This window comes from Vitis vinifera, chromosome 19 (assembly GCF_030704535.1).
Source record: "Vitis vinifera cultivar Pinot Noir 40024 chromosome 19, ASM3070453v1".
Lineage (NCBI taxonomy): Eukaryota > Viridiplantae > Streptophyta > Magnoliopsida > Vitales > Vitaceae > Vitis > Vitis vinifera.
Window position 1 is genome coordinate 8,283,020 of NC_081823.1, and position 27,274 is coordinate 8,310,293.

The 27,274-nt window shown below is 30.9% G+C and overlaps 2 protein-coding genes across 2 annotated transcripts; both read right to left on the reverse strand.

Annotated features, from left to right (window-relative positions):
- Nucleotides 1-1,412: 1,412 nt before the first annotated feature.
- Nucleotides 1,413-3,541, reverse strand: LOC100248132 (zinc transporter 11). Its single transcript, XM_010646251.3, has 3 exons — nucleotides 2,927-3,541; nucleotides 2,335-2,390; nucleotides 1,413-2,247 (listed from the first exon to the last, which is right to left on the reverse strand). The coding sequence occupies exons 1-3, from the start codon at nucleotides 3,393-3,395 to the stop codon at nucleotides 1,720-1,722; spliced, it is 1,053 nt and encodes a 350-aa protein (XP_010644553.1). The 5' UTR covers nucleotides 3,396-3,541; the 3' UTR covers nucleotides 1,413-1,719.
- Nucleotides 3,542-4,623: 1,082 nt separating this feature from the next.
- On the reverse strand, nucleotides 4,624-11,016 carry LOC100244624 (mitochondrial import inner membrane translocase subunit TIM50). The gene is made up of 10 exons (XM_002264479.4): nucleotides 10,552-11,016; nucleotides 9,598-9,686; nucleotides 8,844-8,880; nucleotides 7,417-7,478; nucleotides 7,205-7,318; nucleotides 6,768-6,872; nucleotides 6,577-6,675; nucleotides 5,419-5,575; nucleotides 5,173-5,275; nucleotides 4,624-4,953 (listed from the first exon to the last, which is right to left on the reverse strand). Exons 1-10 carry the CDS (start codon nucleotides 10,853-10,855, stop codon nucleotides 4,908-4,910), a joined length of 1,116 nt encoding a protein of 371 aa, XP_002264515.1. The 5' UTR covers nucleotides 10,856-11,016; the 3' UTR covers nucleotides 4,624-4,907.
- Between the last annotated feature and the right edge of the window lie 16,258 nt (nucleotides 11,017-27,274).

Consider the following 27,274-nt stretch of genomic DNA (forward strand, 5'->3'; position numbering starts at 1 on the left):
GTATTAGGTGGTATGTTGAATTTAAAGATGATTCTAAATTTTTCTTAGACTTGAATGTATTGTAGAGTATTTTTTTCTTCGGTCATCAAAGTGAATATGTCGAAATTATATAATAAAATTTGAATCATTGGATTATTTAAATAGTTGTATCGTCTTTTTTGAATATTTTAAATATGTACGATTGTGTTTTTCTTCGTACATTGAATTTTAAAATGACCGTAAACTATTTTTCTCACCTTGAAAAGGAATATGTTCAAAATATATGATAAAATCTAAATCACTAAATGAAAATACAAATTATAAAATCAAGATAAAACAACATTAGTGCCTAGAGATCTCCATCCTAGCCTTTACGTTTGAGATCTCCACCATCATTGCCTAAAGACAAGAAAAAGTCATCGGATGAGATATGATGATGTTTACAAGATCATTTATGACTTTGGAGTTATCTACATCGAGTGAAATTGATTTGGGAACATCCCGATCAAAGGTATGTGATTTTAATTCTCTATATCTATGTTTTTGTGGTATCCTTATTATTTTTTAATATCTGTTTATCTGCTACGATAGATTTAAAGAGCTTAAAATAGATTTACATGATTGAAGTCATAGGAACAGGGTAATCTAAGGTTCTTAACAAGAAGACCTCACCCATCACCTTGGCCAATTGAGTGGACAAATTCTTTACATGATCCTTCAAGTCCTGGGGGTCAAGGCGGGACGACGTAAGGTGATCAGTGGATTGGTAAGTACCCGATAATGCTTTTTGCATAATATCAGTAACAACAAAATCTCCGAAAGTAGCTTGCTAATTTTTATGGAATGTAAAAAGGAAAAGATCTCTCGTATATAAAATTTCCAATACTAAAATGTACTTTTCTCGCGGGCTGTGCTGCTGGGGACTTGGCTGGGCCCATTATTGTATCAATTTGCTTTGAAAAGGTTCTTCATGCATACCTTTAGAAGAGCACATGGGATAAGCTATCTGATGGATTCTTGGCACCTGCTTCGAATTTGTTTACTACCCGAATTTTTAAAGGATCTGCCGCTTACATTTATGCATAAACCATAATTGATCACAAATCACTTAAATCTGGTGTTAGGCCAAAATCGACCCAGCTACCCATTCACCAAATTTTCCTTCCTGGGAGACTACCATTCCCTTAGGTCACGATTGTCATGGTCTCCAAGAATAATCAGAACTGGTATTAATTGATTTAATTGCAATCGATTGATATGTTTTGCTGGTAGCGTAAGTTTCATAGGACTGCATTTCCTTATACAGAAGATGTATGATCTGAACTGGCCATTGAGTTGTGCCAAAGGTACATCCCATTGTTAAATAATGGATTCGGCAAATAGTTTGAACTAATTCTAAGCCATCGCTTGTCCACATGATGCTCTACCATCACTGGATCCATGAAGATGAAGTCACATTTCACATAATACAAAATATGTTACAGAGCATTGCGGAGCCGGTATCAGAATATTTTGCCCTCCATTTTCTCATCAGATACCCAATATCATTTCACTTGTCTAAATACTATTTTACTTATGGTATATGCGTCTAGAGATCCCATTGAAAAGAAAAAAGTGGGTTTGTTTAATAATCATAAACGAGGTGGGATCAAGAAGTAATATTTCTAAGCTCCTTCCTCTGTACTCTTGGCTATCCTCCCTGCAGCTTCTATGATTGAAGGAAAACATTTCAAGATGAGCTCAGGTGTCCCAGATCATCACAACCGCGATTACCCCGATGCCCAACAACACTGCTAAGAACTTGTAGTTGGGGGTGTCAAAGGGAACTGTTCTCTGGCAAGTGTATCCCTTGGACAATAGATGGTTTATTGAGACATATATGAAGATCCCACATGCTAGCCCCATTGATATGGCGAATATCCAGTCAGCCACAGCGCCCTGGGTAGTGGCATCTATGACAATACCGATGGCCACTCCAACTGGACTAGAAATGGCAAATGCAAAGGCATAGGCTACACAGGAGAGGAGGGGTCTGTCTGGAATCATCCGGAGGAGAGCTATTCCCATTGCAATGGCTGCAAATATCTTGTGGAGACAGATCGTCCATAGAGCTCTCCAAGCGTCGGCTTGGGTCTCTGCAACTCCAACCGCAATGCCCTCGAATACAGAGTGGAAACACAAAGCAAAGATGAGTAATATGCTGTCCCCAAGTGACGTGGCAGTTTTCAGAGGGGCATTTGCGAAGGGGACCTCTGTGCGATTCTGAACCTGTTAAGGGATAATAAGTATTCATTCAGCTGTCTCCTTGTATTTTCTAAGAAGTGATAGAGGATCAAGGTTTCCCTATCATCTCACCTGACCCAGAGACACTGAATTTCCGCCATTGCTACTGCTTTTTCCTTGCATGTTTGCTGTAACAAAGGAGAACATTAACAAAGGGAATATGAAAGTGAGTCATAATACCGTTGCGAAAGAGAGGAATTCAAATCCAAGTGAGAGTGGGATTTTGTCTAAAAAAACCCATCCAAATACATTAGAATGGATTTCTCAATCTCTGTTCTGGAATTTGAAATGAAGCTGAGGCGAGGCCTAGAGAGGAAAAATGAATGACTTCCAGTCACCATATATCCCCCTATTTTAAGCTTTCTCCTCTTTCACTCTTATCTTTCTCAGCAGTCAAACAGAGTCACAATCAAGACTACCAACTACCAGAAATATAAAAAAAAAAAAGAAAAAAAAGAAATCTAAAATCAGCCAATCAGTACTGACTAAATCAAATTTATTTTCACTTTTCACGTCTTGCGTCTGTTATTTTCTCCTATTTCCTCGGCAGACAAAGAAAACAAAAGACCATAAATAAAAAATAAACAGAAATTTTTATGACAATCCTCATCTTCTACGTGAAGATAAAATTTTTTAAAAAAAATCAAAGGCTCAAAGAACGAACCTTGAAGCTCGACATCTCCCTCACCACCACTCGCCCCCTTTCCATACACATAGAAAATCAAACCATCGGAGAACATCGTCATCAAATACCCCGCACACGCCAGCATGAACGCGAACGGATACTCCACGCTCGTCAAATCCCCGAACGTCTCATTCGAGTCGCTCAGAAAATGCATCATCGCCGTCCCCAGAAACACTCCGCCGGCGAACTGCGTTCCCAGCACTAAAAACGTCTCATTCATCTTCAAGAAGTAAGGCGACACGCCGGCGATGAACGTCCCGACAAACTCCAGAATCAGACAGTAGATCTTCACCAGAATCAGTGGCTTCGCCCTCAGGTCAACGCCCTCCGACGACGGTGCGTCAACATCAACATCATCATCATCATCGGCATGATGGCCGCCATGGGCTGCGGCGACGGCTGCGAGGACGAGGAGGCCAAGAGAGAGGGTGAGGAGAGAGCGAGACATTGGAAATGGAGGGATGAAGAAGGAAGCACTTGAATAAGGCGGTAGGGTTTCCACATTCTTTTATATATGAGAGGGCTGGTTGGAATTGTACCGCACAGAACCGAATGTGACTGAGAGCGAGTACTGCACAAAGAAGACATGAATGAATGTAGAGTGAAATACAGCAATGATAATGACAAACAACCAAGCTTCCCTGCGTTTCGGGGCGTGGCTGGCTGGTATTTCACTCTCTTTTTCATGGCGCGTGAGAAAGAACGGTGAAAAGATTTACCATTGGATACTTAAAATTTTATTTTTTAATTAACGTGGAATTGTGATATCATTTATGGTCAAATGGCGGGGGCGCGCAGGAGGGCCTTTTGGCTAAGATGAAGCTGTTTGGGACCGGTATGTAATGTATGTGGACAGCATCGACGCAGTCATGATCAAATCAAATCGGCGTTCCAAACACGGCTGAGTGGGATGGTTGAGAGTTGCTTGGTCCGCACACCGATTGTGCCATCATGCCCAGCAAGTCAATAAGTCAAGATGTTACAGGATTCTGCAATGGACGATCCTGATCAATTACAAACCTCGTGGACATTAAATCAACCCACGACCTCATTATGAGGTGGAACTGTGGTCTCTTTATACCCATTTTCAGATTTTTTTTATAAAAAAAAAAAAAAAAGCTTGGTAAACCTATGCATTAATTTTCATGTCTAACACTAATGTGAAATAGATAGAATTTATGGACATGGACCTAAGTGAAACAATCAACGCGGTCGTTTGAGAGTGCCTGAAGCTGGGGTCGACCGATATAATTAATGGTTTTGTTCACGCTTCACATCGCAAGTGGTTAGCCTGGAGCCTGCTATACAATGTAGCTGGGATCCCCTACTCCCTGCCTCAGCAAATAGAGAATGCTCACACTGATGCAGGCCCTCAGATGATCAGCAATATTCTCGATGGGAGGAATTGGAAAGTGGGAGCCACGGGGACTTTTCAATGGAGCTCATAAGGTCCACATCCAAGTAGAGGGGTGTGTGTGGCCCCACTTCCTATCGTGCATCATAATAATAACTACCACCCCATTTTCGACTACTCAAAGCAAAAATGATGCTCTTCCACGAAGCATGCGTGGAAACTCATTCCACCATCACACCATCCTATTCGAAAACCATTTTTAAAAACAGTTTTTGATTCTTTAACACAGAAAACAAATTCTAATTCAAAAAGCCTCACCTGATAGAACAACAAAGAATTCAATTGTAAGCAAAATCCGTCTTTTTCACGATGGTCTAGTCACATGGAAAAATTGTTAAATAGTATCTCGTTGGATTGGTTGAAGAATGAGGTATTTTATCAGTCTTTTGACAGCTTAAACTAGCTCCTCGGCTGAAAATTGCTGCAACTTGCAAAAAATGGCTTCCTGAACTAAGGGCAGTGTCTTTATACTCATTTGTTTCTTCGCTTCAAAGAATAAAATCTCAAGTTTCCAGCAACTATTTTACATAGCTCTGGAGTCTGATCTCAACGTCTCCAGAAACGGCCATGCTGCTTCTGTTCTTGCATCCGCCTGTATCATCATTAGACCAAAGTTCAACTAATTTTGTTAACCTGAGTGCAAGCAATGACTTTGACTAGTTCTGAAGAAAGAACACTAGAATTTTGCCATTTATGACTGAAAGCACCATACTAGTTCTTTTATACCTATCTGCTAGTCATAAATGGCAAAATTATGAAACCGCCATACTAACTTGTAGTACTCAGCAAATGTAAGTAGAGTATATTTTACCTCTGATACTCTTTAGAACGCTCGATGAATTCCTTGGCAATATCATGTCCTTGATAAGATGCTAGGACTGGTCTGATATCAGCTGGTCTATTGCGGGCAACATCTGTGACCAAATAAGTTAGTCATTAAATTTCACACCAACATTTGGCAGTGGGATTAAATCAACATACACAAAGAGAACAAGCAGAGAGAGTACAAAGAGAGGATCTTGGTACTATGATCTTATGAAAATTGCAGGATGCTTACATTCAAGAAAAGGAATAAGATCCAAAAGTTGTGTGTCATCTTCTTCAAGCTTCCATGGCTTAATTTGGACACAATTTTCAGGCTGAAGGCTAGTTTCTAGCGCATGGCCACTCACATAAAGAATCTTCGCAGGATCTCTGTTCAGCTTTGAGAGGTCCTGCCAGCAGAAACTACATCTTATTTACTGCACTTCACCATTTATAAAGTATCAATATAAGCAAATACTACAAAGTATCCATCGTGCAACAATTTATAAATGGAAAAGAAAAATTGCTAGTGATTTTGGGCCTTTGTATTCACTGAATACTGCTTGCTTTGCACATACTATCAACACTTCCACAAATTAACTCCATTTCCAAGGACACTCAAGCTTCTTTTTCTTCCCTCTCTCTTTTCCTTTTTCTTTTGAAAAAAGGAACATTTTAAACCTATTTTTCAGACACTTCTACTTCCAGGTCCATAGGCTTCCAAATTAGTTCTGCCGGAAGAGCAAGTTTGATAAAAGTCAAATGATTTATGTCCTCGATTGGAGACAGGCGTCCCCACTACTATGCGGGGCAATAAAAATGATAATAACCTTGTCAGATCTCTCTGTAATCAGGAATAAACATCCTAGGTTCTAGCAATCCATGGATCAGGACCATACAATCATAAAATATCTACTGTCATATATATTACATAGAATATTACCCATCCTTCATTCAGATAATCATTAAAATGATTCTCCATTTCCAATGAAAAATATATCAAGAGAAGACTTTTGAAATATATATCTGATAAGTATTACAACGTCAAGATAGCCGAGTTGTCTAAGGCACCAGTTTCAGGTACTGGTCCAAAAGGGCATGGGCTCAAATCCCATTCTTGACATTTAGGTTGTTTTTCATTTTTCCTTAAACAAAATGGCACAAAATTTAAATTTATTTATTACCTATCAAAAAAAAATATATATCTGATTAGTGTTATAAACTTTAAATAATATAAAAAATGTAGTTATATAAATAAGTGCCAGAAACATATGAAAGGTTGTTCCTTTAATGTTAATGCAAGCTAAGTCATTAGACCTGATACATCAAATAACAGTTACTATGAAAAACCTGTTAATGCAAATACATAGCTTTCAGTGACAAATAAAGAAAATTAGTGATTGGAACTTACTCTGTAATGTTTTCCATCCTGATATCTAGTCGCAGCCCTTGATAGCCTATGTCGTATACACTGCTTCTTATCCAATCTCTCAACAACAGGATCAACATACTGCACAAGAACAAGAAAAGACACATATGATATTAAAGTTAATTTATTAAAAAATAAGCAACATAAATATAAAGAGGGTATATCAAAATTACCATACTCAGTTGGTCCGAATACACTACAATTTCATAAAACTGAGCTAGGTGTTCCAAGAAGGCATCAACTCCAGGTCTTTTGAATGTTCGCCAACCTCTATCACGCTTTAAACATCAAAAAGAAAGTCCCATCACTAAAATCAAGCAACTTCAGAAGAAAATCCTTCACATTGTAAACCCACTGTCCCATCTATGTTGTGATTGCTGTCAAAAGAACCCTTTTGTAGGTCACAAATAAATAGGCATACAGAAAACTCATTGTCCTAAAATCTTGCAAAAAGGATTCTCTTTAATATCCCCACTTATGGTATAAAAGAAATAGGTGGGAAAGACATTTGTAAGACCATTTTAACTAATCTTTCTGGTTTTAAAGAGTCTTGAACCATGCAAAATTGAAGAATGAGGACAAAGCAACTTGTTTCCAAGGAAACTCTTACCTTCCAATCAGAGTATATTAATGTCTCATTCAGATCGAGAACAAGTGTGAGCACATGTTGCTCCATTGGGTGCAAATCAGGAAGCAGCTTATCTGATAATGGTTCAGTAAAACCCTATATAAAACAATAAGAATTTAAAAAGCAAAGAAAAAGAAATAGGACAACGCACAGGAAAAAGCAAAAGAGAAGGCTAATTAAGATATAGGCCTCACATGCACTTGTTCTTCAATTAATCTCCTCATGTCTAAGTAGAGATCAATTGCTTTAGCAGGGACTGAAATAGCAGAGGAAAAACCATTGAAACTTTGATACTAGTAATGGTAAAATTAACAATAAAAACAAGTGTAATAACAATAACTATCTGGTTAGGAAGTCCCTTCAGTGCACCAGTCATAGGAAACCATTTTCAGAGCCAAAAACAGAGTAGAAAGAAAGTGCATAACATTGTCTTTGCAACTAATGAATTTTCATTTGTTCAATCAAGTGGAATAGCTATGTTAAACATGATCATCTGAGAATGTCTAAGGAACGTCAGGAAGACTTAGGTTTGTTTGGTAATGTTTTCAAAAACAGTTCTCAAAAACCAGTTTTTAAGAACAATTCTTAAAAATGGTTCTCAATTGTTTCCAACAATAAAAATTTTATTTGAGAACTCAAATATGAAAACGGTATTCTTGGTTTATTTTCCATGAAGGTATTGTGTATTTATATACAATGCAAAAGTTTGCAAAATGTTCTCTATATTTTCAATTGTTTCTTAAAACATTGTACAAAAAAAATTTGAAAATACCTCAAATTTAATTCTAAGATATAACCTATTCAGAATAAATGTTCAAAAGGCTGTTTTCACCACAAAATTTGCCAAACATATTTTTAAAGTTGGATTCAAGAACAATTTCCAAAACAAACCCTCAGCTTTCTTAACATTTATACTTAACTAAAGAACCAAAACATGTGTGTTCGAAAAAACACTTGGGCATAAACTTGGCAGCTTGGACAAACCTAGACTAGGAAAATCAACCTGAAAGTTTATGATAAAAACCATACTCCACACTAAGTCTATGTACACGGCCTGTAATTTTGTAAAACACAAACTATAGAGGCTACATGAAATTTAGAGGGAGACAAAAGGGCATGAGAAGGGTAATGACAGTTGGATCACACTGGTTAGAAGAAAGGGGTACGGTGGGTGCTGATAGACAAATGAAAAAAGAGACAGAATGTTCTGTGGACATTTTAGTCAATTTATCACCAGTTAAAGCCCATTTATAGTTATATATCCAAGAAAAAATATTTTGTATGTTCTTCTCATTTTAAATTTGTTGACATATTTTTTTGTCATAACAAAAACCCTTGCATAGCAACAAAAGAAAAAGGCATATTGACACAGTGTTTTACCCCAAAAAAAATTAATTAAGTAGTATTACACATTTAATTGAGGATAAGATGAAGAAGCTTTAAAAATAGTGCTTAGAAAGAAACTCCTTTAGGAGCAAATACAGACATAATTCAAAAAATAAAAAATAAAAAACACAAAACCGGAAAATATCTCTAGGAAAGACCACATAAGCATAAAACAAGAAGCAGAATATAAGTACTTCATTATCGATATGATTAGAAACAAGGGTTGGGGATCCACCTGTGACTGCAGAAGTGTATGCCAAAGCTTTAAATTTCTGAGAGGAGAAAAAAAAAATTGTCACTCTTATGATATCTCATCCTGTTAAATGATTAAGATAATGACGTTGCTCTCAAGGAATAAAATAGAAAACTTGAATGTCTTCAGTCAGATAATAGTGAGTTGCTCTTTAGGCCCTATTTTGATATAGAAAGTACTAGGGAAAGGGGAAAAAAAAAAGATAATTCAAAATCTCTTTTTTTTCAATAGGTAAATTTTTGTCCCCATTGGGACTTGAACCTAGAACCTCACACAAACCCTCCCCCATCCCTTTACCACTTGAGCCATGCCTCAAGGGTGATAACCTAGAATCTTTTGTTTGGCTTACCATGGAAAACATGTAGAAAAAGCAAATATAATAAAAATTATTTAAAATTTTATGCATTTTCAAATTCTCCATCTCTATATAGAGAACACATAAATTTGGAGAAGCATGTGAGAACAATTTATTAAATCTAAAGTCTACATCTGATTTCTTTTTCACTTTTTATTCCTTCCATTTTTCCCCTTTTCTTCCTTGTTATTTTCCCTCAAACTTTTCAAGAACCAGACACAGCCTTAATGTCCTAGATATCATCAGATTCATGGGCTCGCAAAATTGACTTCTCTGTACATTGTTTCTACTGGAACCTAGAGATGTGAAGAAAAAGTAAATTGGGCACATGGTCAGGTTGTTGAAGTTCCTAAACAGTGCGCTCTATGTCATCATACTCACATCAAAAGCAGATGCATCATCCTCCACACTATCCTTAGCAGATGCTCGAAAAGCCTTCGTCTTCTCATCTACTTCATCCAGTGTGTATGCTGCAAACGAAGATAAAGTTACTTCTACATGTTAAGGAGTTAAGCAACAAACAACCAAGTTGCTATGCCAGGTCATCGAGTGGCTAGGATTGTTAAGATCTCTAACTAGTTCACTGTAATTATAAAAGCTGTCATGAAAGAACTCAAGGTCATCACTATAACAGATTTCTATCTCCAGAATTTTCCTCTCTCTTCTCTCAATTTTTCCTTTCTTCCAAACACTGGATTTCATCACTGCCAATATCACACCTTTCAATATAATTGTAATTATATGATTCATTCAATTCAGAGTAAGACGTGTTTTTGGCTTAAATTGAGGCGGATTTTAGTCCACTTTCCAGGAAAAAAAGAACTAAACAGCTTAAACCATAAGCTTCAAAGCTTCATTTCTTTGTAACCACGGAACTAAAACAAAAATGAAATAGAAAAAACTCCACAAAAAAAAAAAGTATCATTTTCCTTAATCTTTCACACTTCTCTCCGCAACCAAACAGACCAGAAACCAACAGACGAATTACACAAAAATAAAAAAATAAAAAAATAAAAATGAGCGTAACATGCTTCATTTTCTAGCAACGCAAAGGAGCTCATTTGAAAATCGAAAATGAATTAAAAAACCTTTCATTTTCTTTTACTTTTCACAATTCTGTCAGCAAAGAAACAGGCCAGAAATAGACTAAACGAATTAAAAAAAGAAACAAACCGCGAGGAGCTTCATTTTCTCACCAACCAAAAGGAGCTCAACTGAAAATGAATTTTAAAAATAAAAAATAAAATAAAATCTAAAAGACGGTTTCACTTTCTTCTATCTTGCACGCTTCTCTCCGAAAGGAAACAGACCAAAATAAATCAATCAAGAACGAACCATAAGAAGCGTAACCAGCGGTAGCAACGCCGACGGTGAGAGCTCCAATGAGACCGAACTTGAGGAAGTTCCATGACTTCTTGGCGGACGGAGGCGCCGGCGGAGGAATAGGAGGTGGATTTTGGCCATCAACGAGAGCAGCAGAAGATATGATCGGCTGGTTAGCCGGAGATTGATCGACGGCAGCGACTGAAGCGGGGGAGGGTGGTGGTTTGGGAGGAGAAGAGGAGACTTTCGAGCAGAAGAGGCGGTTGTTCTTGGAGATGAAGGAGCAGAGGCCACGAGATCGAATGGTTGTAGACATTTTTGGAGCGACCAATCTCAGAAAGAAAGCTCAGAGTAGGGCTTAACGGAGGCAGGAGACAGGAGAGATATGGATGGACGAAACTGCCCCTTTTGGGTGTTCACTGAGTTATCGGAGACTCGGGCATTTGTTGGAAGGTAAGAGATGAAATGGAATGCCTACCATTTTTTTTTTAATTCTTGGTTGAATTTTTTTCTTTAGATAAATACACCTAAAATCAAATAAGATTTAATATATTTGATTCATTTAATCTATTAATTTTTAAAAACAATTTAAAATTTAGACGCTGAACCAATTAGGACTTTAAAAAAAATTATAGATCAAAATTGATTCAAAATGATTTTGTTATTTCTCTTTTATATAGAAATATATTTTTCTTAATTTTCTTAATAAATAAACTCCAAATAAAGAAAGATTAATGCATTAATTTCTATATAAGTCTATTAATTTTAAAAAATAATTTAAAACTCAAAAACCAATTACTACTAGAAATTTATTGACCAAAATGATAAATAATGACTATGTTATTTCTCATTAACAATTAATCATATATTTATGAATGTTCGTAGTAGGAAAATGGACTTCAAATCAAGGGAAACTTGATGTGTGAGATTTGTTAATGAGTTTAGTAAAAATTAAACACAATCAATACCGTCAAATAATATATCAAAACTAGTCTAAGTACGAGTCATCGTTATTTTATTTTTTCTCTGCACACACGACTATCTTTTTCCCAATTTTTCTTACAAGGCAAACAAGTTCTAAATGAAGTAGGATTAAATAAAATGAAACTTAATATGCTTTACTTCCTTTAAGAAGTCCATTAATTTTTAAGATTGATTTAGAACTAAAAACTAACCTAATTAATATTAGATTGAATCAAAACTATACAAAACACTTTGTTTAAAATTGGGGAGTAAATGTGTATATATAATTTAAAATTTGAATTATGTAAATATTAAAAATGAATTTTTCATCTTTTTAAATTCATTTTAATAAAATATTATTAACAATTATTATTTCATAAAATATTATTATTCATTTTAAGCAAGAAAATCAATTATGTCTTTATATAAGATGTTATTATCCCCATTTATAATATTTATTAAAATAATAAAAATATAATTTATAGTTTTATTATAATATTACTATACATATATATCAAAACCTGTTTATTTTTATTTAATCTATTAATTTTTAACAAAATGATAATGGGAAAAATAATTAAATTTATTTGTCTAAACAAGTTTTTTATTTCTTGTTATTTCAAAAATGGTTTTAAAATTACTTACCAAATATAGTTGTTTATAAATTTTTTTTATTTAAAAAAACCATTTTTTGTTTTTAACTTGAAAATAATTTATAGAAACATGGTGAAATAATACCTTAATTTTTACGAGAACAAAAGTTTTACTCCCATTTTATGTCCAAGAAGTTTGTTGTGATTGTGCTATAAAAAGCATGACATGATGCAACATTGAGATTCATTTATAAATTTAGTTATAAATGTTTCTTCATTTCCTATTTATTATCTCATTTACATTAATTGGATATTTAAGTATACATGCTCACATTTCTTACATTATATATGATTTGAGTGCCTTAAAAATTATACAAAAAATGCAAGTCATGAATTTCATGTAAGTAAATAAGTTGTCCATAGTCAATTAATGGATTTTGGCAATTCAATAAAAACTGTAATGCATTACTTCCTAATTAAAGAGATTATTTGTCTTAACCATCGAGATGAGTTTCACATAGTCAGTGCATTAATGTGTATGATTATACATTTAATAAGCCTTACTGTAAATCGTTACATGAGACTATCGATTATCATGGTTCGTCAAGTTACCATATTGGATGTACTCTCAATCTTAAAAGAATATTGAGTATGTGTTAAAGTCAGTATGAAACTTTGACCTATGGTTGAAACCTTAAGGTGATTACATATTTCTATGGATTGGGTCACTGTTAATATGTTGATGGCAACAAGTATTCTCAATAGAAATACCATGATATCTAATGGGTTTAAGGCAGTGCGTCTCCTTAGGTGATGTAAAGGACATGTAATATAGAAGACTATGATCATAATATTTTCTTTAATAAAAATTTGACATATAGTCCTCGAATCTAAAGTATATCAATTGATCACATAATAAGTAAGATTTTTAATTCAATAATTGAAAAGGTAATCTTGATTAGTGATAATACTACTTTGTTAAATTACAAACATTAGTTCATGGAAGCCTATACACAAGGGATAGTAGGTCGTAGATTCGAACTTTGTCTTGTTGTTATTTACATAAGGTATTTGAGTGTAGTTGATTTTTTGTAGTGAGATGTTGAATCAACTTCATAATTGGATCTTGAAAGAGCTAATACTCCTATGGGTTCGCAAGGTCCCCAATATGAGCTCATATACCATGATAGCATGGTTTATGAAGGTTTAATTGACTTTAAGTTCACTCTTATGCATAAAGGCATTTTGGTAATTACAAAAGTTGCACAAGGGATAGTGAATAAAGTTTCTGAATTGGGTTGGTTGATTAATTAGATAATTTTGTATGATTAATTAATCAATTAGAACCCATTTTGGGCTAAATTAAGTGTCCCAAACCCATGTGGACTCAAGTCACATAAGTTTTGTATGAGAACCCTATAAATACCCCTTTAGGGGGTGAAGGTTTCTAAGACTTTTTGGTGACTATTATCTTCCACCCCCTAAAGAGAGAGTCAAAACATCTTTTCTTTCAATGCCCACTTTTTGTAGTGCCAAGATTGTGGTTAGAGTTATAGGGCAAGAGATCTTTGGTGTATAAGACCTCTAAAGTTTTCAAGCATCTTCTTCATTGCATGAATTTGATTTGGAAACATCCAAATCTAGACAAAGTTTTCTATAGCACTATTAGACTAGATCCTAATGTTAAAAATGTTGTTTTTATTTCCATTACATAGGATCTCGAGACCTAGGGTAGATTGTGTGTACCTATTCAATCTAGGGCATGGGAACGAAGTAATCTAGGGTTCACATCAAAGTTATCCAAACATAAGACATATTTAGATTGATATATGACAAGACAAAAATTCTTTTTTAAATTTCATCATACCTTCTATGTTTTCTATGTTTTGATTATTTGTTCAAAGAACTTATTACTTAAAAAAGGAGTTAATATAGAAGTTAAAAAAATATTAATTTTTATAAAAACTTTGTTTTAATTTAGGTAAGAAATTCTTTCATATTTGATAATACTAATATCACCTTTTAAAAAAGTTAAAAAAAATATATAGTTAGTGTAAAAAAAAGGCTAATTAAATTAAGATAATTACTCTAGAGGGTGATGAATTGGGTGTTAAAACTTTTTAAAAAATTATTAACTATAAGAAAAATATAAGAAAAAAATAAGTAACAAATTAATAGCAATATAAAGAAGCTAAAAGAAGGAAATTGCGAACTCTTTTATAGTAGTTCGACAAGTAGCTTACGCCCACTCATCTAAATCCTTTAACCGAGTGAAAGTTCTACCATTTTTAAAACTTTTAAAGTTAGAGTTTTCAAACTCTTTACACTTGGATTCCAAGGCTCAAATGGATCTTTACAACTTTTTCAAGTAATCAACCAACTTAAATAACTTATCTAACAATGAGTAGGTAAAAATGAATTTAAGAACTCCAAACGTAGTAACAAATAAGACTCTTAATAGAAGAAGATATTAGAATGGATTTAAAGATGCATGAAAGGATTTGTTAGTTAAGAATTGGATGCAATTTTTAGAAGGGCTTTGAATGAGAAGAAAGGGAGTTTATCAATTGAATATAGTTATTCTCTTATCAATAAATACTTTAAAACTCTTCAATATATAGTATTCTACCTTAGGGACCCCAAAAGCCATAGATAAGCCTTAATCGATCGAACAACAAGTTTAATTGATTTACTAGTCATGAATTTAATACACTAGTAGGTGACTATTGGGGTTGACCGTTGGGGTTCAAACCCTCAATTATTTGACTTGTCCTTAACTGGTTGAGGTTTTACCTCAATTGGCTACACCCTAACTATTGGAAGAGAGAGGGTGTAAAAATGCCCCTTAGGTCAAGTCCAACCAACTCCTAACCTCTTCGACTAATTACATTATAAAGTGTTTAAATAGTCTAGTTTGAAGTCTAAATCCTTCAATAACTTGTGTAAACCTTCTTAAAATCTTTAAAGATAAGTTTAGAAAGATTTTATCTCAATGTTTTAATTTAAAACAAAAAATCATCAAATTCTTTGGTAAAAATGATCTTTTTAAGTTTAACGATGGATGATTTTAAACCCCTAAATGTATAAAAACGATTTAGGCTTAAGTGCATCTACAGATACCAATCTTATATATGACCCTAGATCACTTTAAGTCTTTTAAGACCTTTAAGTATTTTATTGTATTGATCTTCTTCCATCTTCCATGATTACTTGAATTTTTTGAATTTTTATAAGTGACAATAAATACTTGATTTATCTAAAAGTTTTTTATTGTTTGATTAAAAATATTGGGAAAAAAATGATTGGCAAGTAAGGAATAGCAAGATAGCTAGTATATATAAGATAGCTAAAAAGTATTGCATGCTAAAAATATTAATGTTGAAAAGTTTGAGAAAAGGTTAGAAAAAAAAAGAGGAAAATTAGATTTAACCTTTTTAAAAAAAAATTATTGCATTCTTCTTTAAATTTATTTCTTTTTATTTTTTTATTTTTTAAATAATTTAAAATATTTAAATTTATAAGGAATTTTCAATATATTTTTTTTATCCTTGGAAAGCTAAAGCGAGTGAGAGATTTTGCATTCCTTATTAGTTTTTTTTCTAGTACATATAACAAAAAATTTAAAAACGACTCCTGCTGTCCCATCACAATAAAACTTTGTCAAGCCGTCTTTGGAATTTAAAGTCCCATACATGTGATGGGTGATTTTAATAAGAGAAAAGTGGATTTTGATTCTAATTTAAAAAAATTTAGAAAATGAAAACTTCAATTTTTATAAATCAGTTTTATTTTTATTTATTTAAAAATATATTTAAAATATATGTATTTTTATAATTATTTTATGAAATACTTTTTTACTTGACAATATTAAATTAAATTATCAAAAAAATAATTTATCATTTTAGTTTGATAGAAGTATATTACAAATAAATATATTATAAAAAAATTTATTATATAATATGATATACAAGTCATTTTATAAAAAATTTTCTAAAATCCTAAAGTAATAAGTAAAATCTTTCTAGTTTCCTAATTAATAATGATTTTATATCAAAATTGAATAAAATTTTTGTTAGTTGACATCAACAATAAAAAAAGAAATTTTAAAAATTAAAAATAGCATTAAAACTCAAATACTTAAAAATTAAATACAATTAAATCTAAAAAACTTAAAAATTGAAAAAAAATAAAATATTAATTTCCATTGTATTTCAAATTCTTTCTACAGTTTATATTTTATATTAATGTGGTTTAGTTAAATTAACGTTACTTTAAAGTTTTTAAATTTTAATTATATTTTTAATTTTTAAAATTTCTTCTTATTTTATTGATCTCAAGTCAATTGTCACAAAAAATGGTCCATTGATGTTATTAACGTGATAAGTAAAAGGTCAATTTAGGAAATTATTATTTGAATTGAAAAAAAAAAGTGCATGGATTTTAAAATGCTTTTTAAATGGATGAAGATAAAACTGTTTTATAAAAATTGAAGTTTATTTTTCTATATTTTTTGTTAAATTAGTGAATCAAAACCGACTTTTCCCTTTTAATAATTAAAAAGAACTTGAAGATACTATTATTATAGAATGAAAAATGATTTGGCATTCTTAATAGTATTATATTCATTATTTTTACAATAAATCCTATTCAAATTTTTAAAGGGAGAATTATGCTTGAGGGGCTCATGGGATTGAAAATTGCAAAAAAAAAAAAGTTTAAACTTTGCATAATTTGTGTGAAAAGTAAGAAAAACTTATAAAATTGTTGTGAAGGTTCTTTGGAAAGTTTATCAACTGTAAATACCTAAAACACCCTTAAGAGCCTTTTTAAAAAAAACTAAAAAAGATGTGGAGTTTCTGTCTATCTTTTCGAGGCTAGCAAACCACCTGGTCACATGTGGCAAACTGTACTGACATTAGTCCTGATTTTGGGCACATATATCTAACAAATCGGAAAAAATAAAAATAAGGTATAATAAAATGGAAAATGAAATCTAAGTTTGAATAAATCAACATATTAATAAAATAATAAGATAATTTATAAATTATTGTATACATCATGTTTTATGTATAAAAAAAATGCATTTAATCAATATACTAAATATAAAAAATACCTTTCATCAATATATCAAAGTATTTTATACTTATTCTATACCAAAAATATCTTCTAATAATATATTAAATAATTTATTTATATTTTTAATTAGGATATATTCTTTATAAGGGGTTTTGTATTATTTTGTATTTTTAATAGTTAGTAAATTAATTTCTCATATAATATTTATCCTTACAATTTTCCCTTAATTAATTTTATATGAGAAATTTATTCTTACAATTTCTATCTACTACATATTTTTTATAAAGATATTTTTTTATTATTACAAATGATATATTTGTTTATATTTTGCTCTTTATATTATCTTTTTATTTTCATATTAGGATATATTTTTTATAAGGACTTTCATATTAATAACTAAATAATTAATTTTTTTATGAAATATTTTTATATAATGAGATAAAATATTTATTCTTTTTCATAATTGGAATACCGGGAATTGGGTGAACTACAATTTTTTTTGTTGGGTTTTTTTTTCAATATTTTTTTACTTTGTGATTTATATGATTTTGAGGGTTGTATTTTTATGAGTACTAATCTAAAAACACTTGCACTACATTGCGTGTGGTGATAAAATATAAATTTTTAGTATTTTAGAAAATATAAAGAAAAATTAAAATAAAAGAGTGTATAAATAAATAAATAAATAAATAATAAATTTACATTTATTTTTTATTTAATTTTTGCAGTGAAGAAAAAACGAATAAAATTTTTATTTAAATATAAAAAAATAAAAGATATATTAAAAAATATAATTTATCCCAAATTTATTATTTATTTTAATTTTTTTTCTAGTGAAGAACGGTTGGATAAAAAAAAGGAAGAAAAATATGTACGAAGAATTACAATTATTTATGCATAAATCAATTTCAAGAATAAGTACATAATGTCACTATTTTTTTATGGACTAATCACTCTCTTTTTCCTTATTCCTCAGCTCCACCTTAATGGGGTATTTTTGTCTTTTACTATTACATATCATTTCCATCAATTATGCAAAGTGTACCTCATTTAGACTAATTGTTAATCCCACATAATAATCCCATTTTTTAATTTTATTATTATTATTATTATATTATTATTATTATTATTATTATTATTATTATTATTATTTTTAAATTTGACTTGTACTTTTGAGCTTGCATTTTTTGGGATTGTGTTGAGTTGACGGTATCAGCCTTGAAGTGGTTCCTAAGCTTGTATGTACTCAAGATTTTGGATACTAAACATACCTAGAGGAGAAAAGAACAGTAGACTTTTGTGGATTGATCAAGTTTAATGGATGTGCTTTTTTTAATACTAAGGTGGTGTTTTTTTTTTTTTTTTTTTGCTGAATAGAAAAAACCAATAACTTATTGACATTATTCAACATAATTAAAGTGAATTCTATTAGATCAAAAAACAAATACTGTCTTAAAGTGTGTCAAAAAATGACTAAAGTGCTTTTGTTTTAGTACATGTATAGTTGTAATATGCTTTTGGAAGTATAATGCTATTTTTAAAAAATATTTTCCATGTTTTCTAGAATTCCCATTACATTGAAATATTTTTTGGTGTTTAATTCGGGGGCTTACTAACAAACCAAAAATAGGTTTCACCCACAATTACATAGGCATAGGTGTGGGCTTGTACCTGGCCCCAACATGTTGGGCCTAATAATTTGAGTCCAAGCCCAGTCTTAAAAAGAAGTTGTCTGTTAATCATGTATGCCATTTGTACAAATTACTTTACATAATTGAAGGATGGTTGTGGCCGGCCTGGATTTACATGGGCCCTGCCCTTCCGGACCCAATATTTGAATTTTAAAAAATATGGAAAAAAAAATCTCAGTTTTTATAAAGTAATTTTACTTCATTCATTTTAAAATATTTTAAAATACATGTACTTTTTTATAAATCATATAATATTTTGTAGCTTTAAAGATTTTTTTTTAAAGTTTTAATTATATTTTAAAATTTAAAATTTTCTTATTTTATTATCTCAAATTAGTTTTCAAGGTAAAAAAAAATTGAGAATTTGTATGAACCCGACAAGTAAAGGTCATTTTAGGAAATCATTATATGATTGGTAAAAAAGTGTGTATATTTTAGAATATTTTTAAATGGATGAAGATAAAATTGAATTATAAAAGTTAAAAAAAAAAATTCATATTTTTTCAAATTAACGAGAGTCAAAACTACTTTTCCGTAAAACTCTCCCTCTCTCTATATATAAAAGTAACCCTAAAACAGAATACATAAACATCAAATACAAAATACATAATATTTTTTTAGCAATGTACTCGATATTCAAAAGTTATCATATTTTTGAAAGGGAAAGTTTGAGTGAGGTAAAGAAACAAAAAAAATTCCAAATTTTATGCAACCTTGATTAAAAAAATATATTGCACATGGTTTTTCTAAGTAAATTTGATGGAATCCAAGGTAATTCTGTATAATAACTAAATAAATAAATATTTAAAAAATTATAAAGTATTTATTTCTTTTTAAGCTTATTTATTTTCAATTGGGTTCAATCAACACTTGACCATTTGGGCAAGGATTCAAGATAGGGCTATAATATGGGATGACTGAGTCGGGTTGATGGCTAGCATGAGGTCAACTCAAATTAATAAACAATTAACTCAAGTCCAACCCAACCCAACCTCTAATGGATAATCCATTCAAGTCTAATGCGACTTTGTTTTTTGAAACTTGAATTAAATTTGGATTCGTCATGTTAATTGGATTGGACTTAACTTTATAAGGTTGTGTGATTTAAATCTATTTATAATATTTTTCAATTTTTTTCCTATATATTAATATCAAAATTCAAATAGTAAATGTGACAAAATTTCAAGATAATAATAAAAAAAAGTAAAAATAAATGTATATATCTTTTTAAAAACTAAAAAAATCTATAATATAATTATAATTTGATATTTTTCTTAAAATTTAAGAAAGAAAATTAATATTATTATAGAAAAATATACATTATAAAAATTATAAAAATATAAATTTGGTTTTGGTTAGACTCAAGTTGTTCAAACCTTAGTTTGAGTTCAACTTAAATTAAGTTTAAGTTGAAAATTTTAAAACAAAACCCAATCAAAGTATAAATGATTGTTTAAGTCCTCCCAAACATTATATAAGGTCAGGTTAAGTCGTCGAAATTGCACTCCTAATAAAGAGTTGTTTTAAGTGTAAAGACCTTTTAATAGGATTGCAATAAGACTGTTTATTTATTTATTTTTAGGATCGACCTCATCTTGCCCCTAAAAGGACAAGTTTGGGGAAATGGTATATAATTAATTAATTAATTAATTAATTAATTTCCTTTTCATTTTTCCATTTTCTTAACACCTAAAATTTAAAAAGTTATTTTTCATTAAAATAAATTATAAAAACTTATAATATTTGTACCTAAAAATTTTCAGTGTCTTGTAAAAATTAGCAATTATAGAAACAATATGCATATAAAAATTATTTGTATTGAAATATTTGTTAGCTACAACCTCTATGGTCATATTCTTTGCAAAAGAATATTTTCCTTTGATTTGATCACTATCAAAGGGATGATAATAAGAGTGTTTTCTTGGAGTTGAAGATTAATCAAGAGCCTAGCATGACTTATTTCCAAATGAATTTAAGGATAATGAAGAACACTTGTGTAGTGTTTCACGTGCTTTATTGGACTCATAGAGATGTTTGTGAAACTTTTTTCTCCTTATAATATCTTTTTTTCTCTTGTGAAATTGTTTTTCCAATCTTATCTATTGATGGAAGTCACTATTATTCATAGGTGAAGTTAGAAAATTAAATTTGGAATTCCTAAGATTTGATTACTTAATTCAAAAAATTTGATTACTTAATTTTAACAACTTGTCTCGTTCATTTAATAAATTTGCCAATAAAAGTATATTAATTTTTAATTTTCTTTTAACTTCAATTAGAAGATTTGTTTTTTATTTATGAAATTTGCCTATTAGGAAATATTCCTCATCAACTCATATTTGGAAAGAATCCTCACTAGCTCACATAGAGGTGTCCATTGGACCAAGTCAGCACGATCCAACACTATAGCAGGCTAGGCTAGCACGACCCAAAGGAGCGGGCCCTACTGTGCCTAAAGAAACAGCCCTCGGCCCACCGTGCCAGCCCGACCTGCTGGCCCACTTGGCCCTTTTAAATTTCACTTTTTACTTTTTATTATATGTCAAATGTCTATAATATCCCTCTCAACAACTATTTAAAAACTAGTTTGAGGGGTAAAAAAGTAAATCAATAACTATTTTTACTTTTTTCATGTCAAATGTCAATATTACCCTTCCTAACAACTATATAACGACTAGTTTAAAGAATAAATAAGTAAATCACTTATTATTAATATTTTTATATCAAATATCTATAATACCCCTTTCAACAACTATATAATGGTTAGTTTTAGGAGTAAATAAGTGAATGACTCACCAATACTTCTCTATAAATACCCTTCATTTTAATTCTTTCTCACACAATTCTTTATTCTCTTTTTTTATCTTGTTTACAATTCTCTTTACTTTCTCTTTTCATAATTCTCTAAATTGAAATTCTCTCAAGTGGTAAAGATATCTACTAACTTTACAAGTGCTAAAGATATCTACCAACTCTACAAGTGGTCATCATTCATAAGGTTAAGGTATTTATATTTAGTTATTTAATTTATTTATTTTAATTCTATATATTTAATTTAATTGTTTTCTTTCTTTTATCTTTTTTTTTTCCTCTAAAATTAAAAATGGATCCTCATTACCTAGATGTAGAAAACCTTGACTTTGGTATTGATGCATGTAATGAATTTAATCCTTTTGAAGATGATGAGACTCCCACCTCCTCTAGTGTCCCTCACTCTAACCTTCCCCAACCCAATCCCATAGGCAAAAGACCTAGGGCTAGTAGACGTACATCTATAGTATGGAATCATTTCACTATAATAAATAGACAAAATACAAAAGGAGAGGTAGAAAATATAGCAGAATTTAAGTATTGTAAAAAAACATATAGTTGCAAAGCTAGTGGTAGCACCTATCACCTTAAAAGACATGTTGAACAATGTACAAAAAAATATGGTGCATTAGATCCTAAACAATCCCAAATAAGTCAAAACGAAATAGGATCTAGTGCATCTTCAATGACCCTCTTTATATACAATCAAAAATCCCTAAGAGAAGGGTTAACTAGAATGGATAGCCAGTATGGGGCTTCCATTGACATTTGGAGAAGATCTTAGATTTGTACATTTCATGCAAAAGTATGACCAACCAGCCTATCATAAAATTCCTAGGACTACTTCTCATAATGATATAATTAAATGTTACCTAAATGAAAAATAATTAGTAATTGAAGAATTTAAAAATCATAGTGGTATTGTATCTATGACCTCAGATCTATGGACTAATTAAATATTACCTAAATGAAAAACAATTAGTAATTGAATAATTTAAAAATCATAGTGGTATTGTATCTGTGACCTCAAATCTATGGACTAATCAAAGTAATGAACCTTTTACATGTGTGACATCACATTATACAAATTCAAATATGAAATTACAAAAGAAAATATTAAGTTTTCATAAAATATTACATCCTCATGATGGGCCTTCCATATATGATTCCTTGACAAGTGTTTTTAGAGAATATGAGATATAAAGCAAAATTTTTAGTATTACCTTTGATAATGCTTCAAATAATAAAGGTACCATAAATTTATTTTTAAGAACAATTAGAGAAGGTCCACTAAGTGAAATATTTCATGTGAGATGTATTTGTCATATAATTAATTTAATAGTATAAGATGGTTTAAAATTAATATCACCCTCATTACAGGCTATCCGGTCTACTATACTATTTCTTAATTCATCTAACAAATTATAAGAATTTTATACTTTATGTCAATCAGTAGGTTTGAAGAAGAGAAAACTTCGTCATGATATTGGTCATCATTGGAATTCTACCTACCTAATATTAGAATCTTGTGTAGGGTATCATAACATATTATCAGATTATGTTAATAGTATGACAGGTGAAATTATAGTAACTTCTAATGATTGGGAGAAAGGTTTTGCTTTTTTAAAATTTTTGAAGGTTTTTTATGATACTACTAACATGTGTTATGCTGTACTCCTACATCTTGTATAACACTTAGATGTATTTGCAATATAAGTGATGTGTTTCGATAATATAAGGAATATCCATTTTTTAGTGAAATATGTGTACAAATGGGATTTTTTTTTTTTTTTTTGGAAATATTGGAAGACTATTCCATCACTTTATTGGTTAGTTGCTTGTATGGATCCAAGGGTTAAGGTTGAAGGTGTAGAAAATATTTTAAATTTCATAGCTAAAATGTATGAACCAACCATCCGAACCAGATGGGAAGATATATGAACAATTAAACAACTTATATAAATATTATGAGAATAAATATGGTAATGTCTCTTCAAGTAGTATAATTTCATCTACATTTGGAAATGATCCATTCTTTATACAATTAGCTAAGAGAAAGCGACAAGTTGGTCCTTCAAGTAGGTGTGATCTTTTAAAATATTTAGATACTGATTATTGTTCATATTTATCCCCTAATGAAGTACAAAATTTTGATATTATGAAGTGGTGGAAATCTTATGAATCCATTTTTCCTATACTATCTAAAATAACACATGATCTACTAACCCCACTGGTGTCTACTGTAGCATTAGAATCTTCTTTTTCTATAGCTGCAAATATAATAGGAGACAGAAGGATAACTCTTACAACAAATATGCTAGAAGCTTTGACATGGTTGAAGGATTGGGAAGATGGACACATAGGACTTCAAACTTTAGAGGATGAACTTAAAGAAGTCTTCAAGAAATTGCATCTCAATGCATACAATGATGTTCAAGAGATTGATGAAGAAAAAAAGAGAATGAAGATTGAATAAAAAGGCAAAAGTGAATATGCTAATTGAAGAATTATATGTTGTTCGTTTCTTTTAAATCTATTAAATGAAGCTAATTTTTAAAGGTTGAGTAATGCATATGATTGATAGTTGGGTGGGTACCAACCTAGTTGGGATGTACTCAAACTATAGTGATGCAATTCTCACTTCTTTTTTTCTCCTTATTTTTTCATGTAATTTGTTAAAATATTGAATAAAAGAATTATTTTTTATATTTCATTTCCTTTTATATTCTATTATTTTAAATTTATTTTTATTTTGATAAAAAATAAACAAATTCAAATATAATTTTTTTTTTACTATTTTTAAAAACAAAAAACTATCATTTCTATAAATTTTACAATTACAAACTCAATAAATATAAATGTAAAAAATAAAAAGTATAATTATTAGAGGTGTATACAAAATAAAAAATATAATTATTAGAGGTGTTTAAAGTAACAAAAAGAAAATTTATTTAATAATGAAAAAAACTTAAGAAAAAATGACTTAAAAAAATTAAATTAAATTTTTTTAACAAAGTGAGTGGCTTATAGGCCACACCCGTTGACACGGCACGACCTGACCCTGCACGACACGATTAGCCCGCGAACTTATGGGTCATGTCGGGCCACCTATTTGCCTTGCATGGGTCGGCCTGGCCCAACATGATTTTTAAGTGGGTCGTGCTATCCGGCACGTTGGCCCATAATGGCCCGGTCAATATCGGGCCATGTCGGGCCGACACGACCCATTGGACACCTCTAGGCTCACACCACTAAGTCGTTGGAATCTCACTCCTCTGTCTTAGCTCAGCCAAATATTCTTCCATGATTTGTGATCTATATTGTTATAAAGTTGACTATACACTACTATATTATTCCCTATAGTTTAGGACTAGATAATTCTCTTTGATTCAACTTCTTGTGTATATATTTGTAACCTCTTTTCAAAGGAAAGTATAACAAAAACCTTCTTCATATGGTATTAGAGCTATTTCTACTCTCACTAAGTTTTGATCTACCGTGGCTAATCTTTCTATCACTAATATTTCAAACCTATCAAACTTGGATGTGTTTGCCTCCATACCCAATGTTTCAACTTCTATTTTTGGCCCCTCAACCAATCTTATTTCCATCAATGCCAATGCCCAACGTCCCTTAAAGTTAACTACTCATAATTATCAGTCATGGCATGTGTAGTTGCATGCATTGTTGTTTGGCTATAATCATTTAGGATATATAGATTGTTCCTTGCCATGTTCCCTTATTTCAGAGATTGCTACTCATTCCCTCTGGTTATACCAAGATCAGCTTATTTTTCATGTCATCTTTGTCTTACTTTTAGAATCTATCATGCCACTTATTGCCTCAATCAAAACTATGATTTTAAAAACCAGATTGGACCAACCGATCCAACTATTCACCGTTCCAATTTGGTTCACACCTTTGAGCCAGACAAATTTTGAATTAGTCTCAAACTGCCAGAATCGACGGTTGAACTGGTGAACCAACTGATTTGGTCGGTTTTGGATGAACCAAATGGTTCAAAAGACTTTTTTTTTTTGTCATCTTTTTCAAAATGACGTTGTTTTGTCTTTCAAACCTATCCCTTTACCTTTTGCTTTGCATTGCTATCACCTCCTCAACTCCAATCCAATGTCACCGTCGGCTCGACAACCGCACCATGTCGACGACGATGCCATCCTGACGGCGACACGTTATGTGTCGTTGTTGCCTCTCTTCCGGTTCGAGTACAACATTGTCACCGGTCTGACAACCGCGCCATCTTGACGGTGACCCATCTTGAAGGCGAAGTAATCTCGAACACCATCTCCATGGTGATGCCATTCGGGCAGTCATAACATTGACTCTTTTCATAAGTAATAATTCAATAAATTTTGAAAATTTTAAAGTTTTAATATAGAAATGTCAAAGTGACTAAATTTGTGGCTCTAATTGTGAATTTTAAATTTGGTTATAAATAAGTCAAAAAAATCTTGATATTTGAATTGATTATCTTTAAATAGAAAAACTTTAAAATATCCACCACATGCATATAAATCTGTTATTGGTTGAAAATACCAATTATATAAATAGAAGTTTGTCATTGGTTGAAAATGAGATATGTGATAGAGAAAAATTATTTTTTTGGTATCATAATAATAATAATTTTTTAAAATAGTGAATTAATGATTCAATAACATATCAATATTTCAATCTTAACATTTCACATGTGTGGTTAAATATGAATTATAAAATAAAAATGTCAAAAAATAATATTTAAATATAAAAACACGAGATTATGAGTCTTTCACTCACATTTTCATATTTTCTTTATATTTTATATTTTTTTATTTATTTTATTAGTTTATTTCCATGATTATTTATTTTAATTTTACAATTGTAATTTTTTTTAACTTTATGGTTTCTAAAATTATAATTTTAATTCAAATTAATGAAAATATTATGATTTTAAGTAAATTTATGAAAATATTGTGTTACTCATAATTTATCATTTTTATTTTTAAAATTATTTTTAATTTTAAAAATATATAAAATATATATTTATGACGTCACTAGTTTGACCACCAATCCGACTAGTGAACCATGAACCAATAACTTTTTCGGTTCAATGATTGATTTGATTCTAAAAAAAATTGGCTAAAACCTCCCATGAAGCATGGTTAAAATTAACCAAATTCTATGCTAGTTGCTCTCAGAGTCGTATCCTTCATCTCAAAGGAAAGCTTTCTTCAACCACTCATGGAGACAAATTTGTCTTAAAATTTTTGCAAACACTCAAAAGTCTGTATGATCAACTCACCTTTTGTTATGCTGCCTCTAATGAAAAAGATTTGATTGTACATGCTCTAAATGGACTTGAGAAAGAATATAAGGAAGTTATGGCTTCCATTCAATCCAGAGGAACCCCTATATCTTTTGAAGAACTTCATGATTAATTGACGGATCATGAGGAGTTTATGCAACAAGACTTCCTTAACCTTAAACTTGTTTCTATATTTGCAAACCTCATTCGTAAATTACATCATACCAAAAACTTCCCTACTGTTTTTTCCATTTCGTTAAAAAATTAAACCCCTATCAATCCTATCTCCCCACTCAACC